This window comes from Haliaeetus albicilla, chromosome 2, assembly GCF_947461875.1.
Source record: "Haliaeetus albicilla chromosome 2, bHalAlb1.1, whole genome shotgun sequence".
NCBI lineage: Eukaryota > Metazoa > Chordata > Aves > Accipitriformes > Accipitridae > Haliaeetus > Haliaeetus albicilla.
This window is the reverse complement of record NC_091484.1, coordinates 17,474,394-17,481,121: the sequence shown is the minus strand read 5'-3', so window position 1 is coordinate 17,481,121 and position 6,728 is coordinate 17,474,394. Positions and strand designations below refer to the sequence as shown.

Genomic DNA, 6,728 nt, shown 5'->3' with positions numbered 1-6,728 from the left:
AGCAGCTCCGCCTTGGTCTCAAGCCCTTCCCAGCTAACCGATCTCGGCACAGTCAGCGTCTCTCGGGTGTCCTGGAGAGGCCCGGGGGCCGCTGGCAGGGAGGGTCAGAAGAGGGCGAGGCGGCAGCGAGGACCTTCCCGCCCCGGAGGAGCCCGGGAGCCCCAGCCCCTCCCCGCCCGTCCCCCCGGACCCCCCCTCGGCCGGCTTCGGGCCGCGCTGCCCGGCGGGGCGGTGGCGGGGCGGTGCCGGCCCGGCGCCGGAAGGCGGGTTTGGTTCCGGGCCGCGCGGCGCCATGGACTCGCTGTGGCGGCTGAAGCGGTTCGATGCCTTCCCCAAGACAAGACCCTGGAGGGCTTTCGGGTCAAGACGTGCGGGGGCGCGCTGGGTGAGCGGGCGGGGTGAGGGCGGCCGGGGGCCGGCGGGCGGGCCCGGGCCTCGCCGTGGGGCGGCGGCCGGCGGGGGGGCCTTGCGGGCCGGCGCTCGGCAGCGGCTCGGGGCGGCGGCGGCGGCGGGCGGGCTGAGGCGGGACTGAGGCGAGGCGAGGCGGGCGCGCGCGACCGGCGGGGCTGACGGCGGTTCTCGTCTCCCCGGCAGTGACGGTTGTCAGCGGGCTCATCATGGTGCTGCTTTTCTTCTCGGAGCTGCAGTACTACCTCACCAAGGAGGTGAGTGGCGGCGTCGGGGGGGGCCCGGCCCGGCCCGGCCCCGCGGTGCTGCTTCTGGCCGGGGCGGCCCTGCGGCCCGGGGCGGCCTGCCGTGCCTCCGCACCCCCGCCGAGCCGCCGCCTCCTCCGCCGCCTCCTCCGCCGCCTCCTGCGGGCTGCCCACGCGGCAGCTTCACCCGCCGCAGATCTGCGTGGGGTTTTTTTCTTTCTCCGAGCTGGTGGCCTTGAGGCCGGGAGCGGGCTGCCCTCCCCCGAAAGCCGCTTGGCGCCAAGGGTGGCTTGTGGCTTCCTGTAACGCGGTGGCAGGAGAGCGTCCCAAAGTCTCTTCTCGCTGCCTCTGCCGCCTACGAGCAGGCAATGCAAAGGAAAGCAAGGAAGCGCGGGAGCCCCCGTCCCCACCCCAGGTTCTAAGATTCCCAAGTTACTACCTTTCTTAAAAAAAAGCGTTAGAAATGGCAAGCGCTTGGCTGCGGTGGGAGGCAGCAGCTCAGGTGTCTCTTGAATCCCACCTCTTAAAAATCAGCTGGTGAGCCAGAGCAGTCGAGGGAAAGAAGGAGGCCTTTTGATGGGCTTCCAAGTGAAACAGGACTCTCCGTTTTTCCCTTGTTCCTAGGTTCATCCGGAATTGCGCCTTGACAAATCAAGGGGAGCTAAACCGAAGATCAATCTCGATGTTATTCTTCCGCATACGCCTTGTGCTTGTGAGCCAGCCTTCTGAACGTTGGGGATAATTTTCATACTTGCCGAGGGCCCGACAGGCTCGGTGTGCCCGGTGCTTCCGAGTGCTGCGCTGCTGCCTGGGCCACGGACAGGGAGGAATTGGTGATCCCTGGTGGTTACGCAGTGATTCCAGCCAGGCCCGCTGGGCGCTTAAACCAGCGCTTCCAGGCAGGCTGTATTACCTTTTGAGATGATACGTGAGGCTAAGGTATAAACCCGCTTACGTTTCTGTGCGGTGTGGTGCTTTGTCAGAGAGCTCGGTCATACTGAGAACGCTGGCACAGCGTTCGGTGTTCGCCTGGGACTCGAGATTTGACTGTACTGTTGCTGGAACACTTTAGAGTCTCCTTGGGAAGTTACTTGGCGAGGCGCAACTTTTCCGTGGTTTTTGTACTTCAGTTCTGACTGCAACGCCAACGCCACGTGATAACCTTTGTCCCGAGTTTTTAAAACCGGAGTGAGCGTTAATAGTCGGGTTACCTTTTAACTAAATTCAAAACAAAGCTGCGGGGTGAAGCGACGGAAAATTTTGCAAGTCTTCCTGCGTACCGCTGCTGTGCACGTTATCCGACTGTGCGCTAATCTTCCCTGCCTCTTGTTGTGTTGCGGTAATTCCTTTGGGTAGTGCGTTGGGCTCTAAATGTAGTGAGTCTGACTTCCTTGTGACCACCCGAGATACTGTTGGTCTTTGCCTTCCTCACGTTTAAAAGGGCGCGGGAAGGCCAGAGAGTTCGGAAGCCCCTGCTGTTTTGTGCAGAGAAGCTGTCAGTCTTCGTAAGAGAGCGTGTAGCCGGCAAGCGCATCACGGTGCTTCGATACCGGGCCGAGACCCCAGACCTTCTCCGTCTTCTTTGTGAAAAGGGGTCAGGAGGAAATGTGCTGGTGGTGAAGGGGGAAGGGTGAGGGGGTAGTGGTAGGAGGCAGCTTTCAACCAATGTGAAGCTTAACTCCTGTACTCCTGGAAATGGTTATGGGCTTTGAGGGGTTTGGTTTTGGTTTCTTTTGTCTTAAGTGTATTGCCTTTCAGGGTAACGCTTTCTGGGCAGCTGGAAACCGTCCTCCTGGTGCACCAAACCCAACCCCGTATTTGGAAGGGTCGTTCAGGGTGCCGCAACGTGCGTTTTGTTCCCTGTACGTCACTTGTCCCCAGCCATACGCCCTCTTCGGCTTTGGCACGTTCTTATCGCCCTCGCTGCAAGAGTCTGTATTTTCACTGGCTGAATGCTTCCTCAGCCTGCCGCAGGCCGTAACAAACGTGTGTTTATAGACCGCTTTCCTTGCTCACTGATTTCAGATTTGAGCATCGATGCCAGGGACGTAGCAGGAGAGCAGCAGCTGGATGTAGAGCACAATCCGTTTAAACAACCAACGTTTGGATAAAGCCGGCAATCGTGTGAGTCCGGAGGCCGAGAGCCACGGTAAGGTGCTATTCTGCCTTTCTTGGGTGGACGCTCTCGTCGTCTTTCCGTCACCGTGTGCCTGTTTTGAGATTCACGGGCACAAGTGACAGCTGAAGAGCATTTAAAGACCGCAAACTTTTGAAGAGTTTATAGCACGCAGATCTCTTAAACTGGCCGATCAGGCGAACTCCTGTTATACTGGCAGCTTTTGCGAGGCAGATCTCTGCCTAGTCCCTCTGAAATTACGACGAGGACTCACGGGTGCATTTCAGGAATAAAGCTGCTGCGTGAATGGTCTTTTATGACTGGGAATCAAGCAGCTGTTCTGGCAAAACTTGGCTCTGGTTGTACCTTTAAATCGCAGTGGGCTGGCAAACGGGACGACCTGGTTAGAGGAAAGAGCCTCTCTCCAGGGAAGGCTCCAGTGACTCGACCCTTAAGCCCAAGCTTGCACCTTACTGCATTGACTTTGTGTGTGCTAATGCCTCCCTAGATAAATATATTTTAGTTGGTTTGTCGGTTACAGGTTGTAGTAAGTGGTCCTTGGCTACATAAACCTCTCCTTTACATTCGTTTGGTGTTATGACTCATCGTTGCGCTTCGATACAAACCAGAAACGATTCTGGCAAAGTGTTGCAACCTAACAGTAATACTGTCCTGACTTTTCCTTTCCAAGACACGAGCTCCTTCTTACTTTTTCTGGGAGATGGTGCAGTTCTACGTGTCGGCACGAGCTGAATTTGTTGATTTGTATCACTCGGATTGAACTTTTCTGTTCTTGAAGTTGCAAGGCTAAACTAAGCCAAGAGCTGAACGATTGGTAGGTACGGGAGTTTCTCCTGCTGCCACGGGAACGCGGTGATAGTGCTGTTACTGCTGTGTTCGCTTAGCAGCCTTTCTGTATTCAGAGGTTGTGGCGTGACAAATGTAACGCCCGGGGACAAAACCAGCTGTTCTGTATCTAATTCTCTGTTAACGCGTGTAGGCCTCCTGCCTTACTTGTATTGCCAGTCTCCGTTGGCATTACTCCGTCGGAACCGGTTGCTCTGGCTCCTTGTGTGATCAATGGAGAGGAGGAGAAGCTCGTAAGGAGCAAACGGTCTCACCTGGAAGAGGCATTTCAAAAGAGATCAGATGCATTGCAGGCAACAAGCAATTTCTTCTGCTGTCTGGAAAGAGCACGCGGCTAGTTTGGTTTCCATCACCCGTGTTGCAGGTTAGGTCAGAAGTATCCACGCGTCTTCATTAAACTCTACGATTATCAGTTTCTGTTAGTAGCGCTGACCTTCAGTCAGTTACTTAAATGGCAGCCGTAGCAGTATTGACCTTAAATTTAGTAAAGCATACCCAACTTTTACGGAGTAGCATCTGGAGGCTTTTCCTAATCATAGTTACATTAAAATAGTTAATAGCTGAATGATTTCTGTGGTAGGTTGCGTTCTGCGCTTGGGATGTCGTCTTACTCCTTTCCATTGAATGACAAGAAATGACTGAATTCTTTATTGGCGGCTCTTACCGTTTCCTTCCTTTTACCGTGGACAGAGTTTTCCAATTTCACGCATCATATCTGCGTGCAAGTTGAGGACCGTGTTAACGGCAAGAAACCCTGCGTGTAGAGTTCTATGCGCTGCGGTTTCTTTGTAGTATCCAGGCTGTGTGCATTCCCTCTGGATGCTGTCTCTGCGACAGCTCAACGGGCAGCTACTGATTCCATTTAAAAAGCTGTTACTGGTTGCTGTGTCTTGAAAGACTCCGGGTATCGTACAGGTGTTCTTGTTGAAGTGGTGGGAATCGTGGCTTTGACAAAGCGTCGCGATTATTTAGCTGTATTCTTCCCGACGCTGTCTTTGAGTGTAATTACGAGATTAAAAGCCGTACCGCTTTTTGAACAATGAATTCTTAAGTGCGCTTTCAACTGCTTTGAATGTTGGGAGCTTTAGAAAGAAAGTCTCGCACGGTTGTTTACTAATGGGGATATTTTCCTAAAAGCTCTTATTTGCTTGAGCGTCACTGCCGTAGAGTATGTGATTAAAGAAATAAGGGTAATGACTGATTTTGATGCCCATTTCATGGTTTCCATTTAAAATCTCTTTTTTTTTCCTGTGGCTAGTACGAAATACAGACTTGTTTAATACTCGCTTCCGTCCGCCTGTTATACCCCCCAGTCTCAACAGACAGGGCCCTGATAACGTTTTATCCCCTCAGCAGTGTCTGACTATGTACCTTGTCCCCTTCCCCAGCGTTAGTGATCCAAGGAGCCACCTTTTCAAGGCTTATAGAGGGTAGCGCAGCCGTGCCTGGATAGTGAGCCTTAGAGGGCTTTTGTTACGCAAGAGACTTGGTCCTGTCCTTCAGGGTTTGTGCGTTGAAACGGCCTGCTTTTAAGGGGGCCTCTTATAATAAGAGCCAATGTTTTTGTCCCTCTTCAGCCTTCTGCACGTAAGACCATGAATTTCCATGAGTTCGTGCCCCAGCCGTACTGCGGCTGCGCGTTCAGCACACACGTGGCACAGACATTGTCAGAATCGTTAAGTCACGAAGAAGGTAGAAATTCCTTGGAGACTTCTAGTGAGCAGGGGTTAACGTGTGTGCCTTGTCAGCGTTGTCGTCCTGGAGGACTGGGTGCCAATTTTCCGTTCGGGAGACTCTCGCTCTGATCTTGTTTCACAGCAAGGTATAACCGTGTTCCCTACCCGTCTTGGGACAGGATTCTGCGTTGTGCACTGTTGACTGCCGTTGACTGCTATTTAAAATTTTGTTTGTGTAACAGGTCCTGTTACAATTGTCGCCATTTACTGTGCGACGTTGTCTGAAGTAGACGATGTTTTAACAAAGCCTTTAGGCAAGTAACGTCTGATCAGCGCTCCAGCGAGGCTTACAGATAGCCGGTTCTTGCTCTGGAGGGTGCGTTTGAGATGACAAATGTCACTCTGCTTCTTGGTCTTACTTCGCACCTCAGCAGGCTCTGCGCATACCGTTTCAGGTGGGCTTTGGGTGCAGGACGCGCAGCTTGCGACACAGAATCGTTGCGTTTGTGTGTAGAACAGTTGTTGCGCACAGAACGGAACAAGAGTACAAGATAGCGTTTCTAGTCACTGCCTCGTCGCTTTGCATCCTCTTTTGTCTTAGAGCTGGGGAAAGAAGAAGAAAAAGTGTTTGATCCAAGTTCTTTGGATGCGGATCGCTGCGAGAGCTGTTACGGGGCAGAGTCGGAGGACGTGCGGTAACCTTTACACCTTTTTGTATCTTCTTAGCGCTTGAATTAATACAGTTGTGTTGCACGCGTGTTTTTTTTCCAAAGCGTCTATGAAGGTCTGTGCAATGAAATCCTCCTGGGCCCGTGTTCAGAGAATGATGAGGACCGTTGCGGTTTTGGTCTGCCTTTGGAAGCTGCGCTCACGATTGCTAAGACCGTGCAGAGTTCGGTTGTCTATAGTTTGTGCACGTGCCTGTTTAAGGGCAGCGCAAATTGCGCTACCTTTGCAGCAGCGCAAAGGCTGTATCTCGTCAAACGGAATCTTTTCTGGGGTTATTTGGTGTCCAGAGGGGAGCTGTGTAAATTAGTTCACCGTTACGTGAGCCGTCTTGGAATGAAACCTGGTTATGGCTTTGCCTTCTCACTTCTGCTGCAGGCTTTGCATCCTTACGGGAGCAAAGACCAGGCATTTATCGCTCACACAAACAACGGGTGTCATTTGGTGTTTCTCATTCCTCCTACCTGCAAAGAATTCTTCTGTAAGAATGGATCCGTGGCAGCCCATAGGTTGTGGACTCTCCCTCGCTGTTATTGTCTCTGTAGTGACTTGGTCTGTCCCATCTGTCAAGTTGCGTCCTTCCGCAGAGGTGTTTCCATCTTGAGGGATTCATGATTCCAGGCTTCAGCTTTTTCTTTGGCCCAGAAAAAAACCACAGAAGCAAAGAAAGAAAACTCAGTCTCCATCAGT

General features: G+C 52.9%; 1 protein-coding gene across 1 annotated transcript; it reads left to right on the top strand.

Annotated features, from left to right (window-relative positions):
• Window positions 1-195: 195 nt before the first annotated feature.
• On the top strand, window positions 196-6,011 carry LOC138688238 (endoplasmic reticulum-Golgi intermediate compartment protein 3-like). The gene is given in 7 exon segments (XM_069799421.1): window positions 196-337; window positions 340-385; window positions 595-665; window positions 1,278-1,365; window positions 2,679-2,749; window positions 2,751-2,802; window positions 5,914-6,011. Coding segments are annotated over 7 exon segments (471 nt in total). The 5' UTR covers window positions 196-292.
• The last annotated feature ends 717 nt before the right edge of the window (window positions 6,012-6,728 follow it).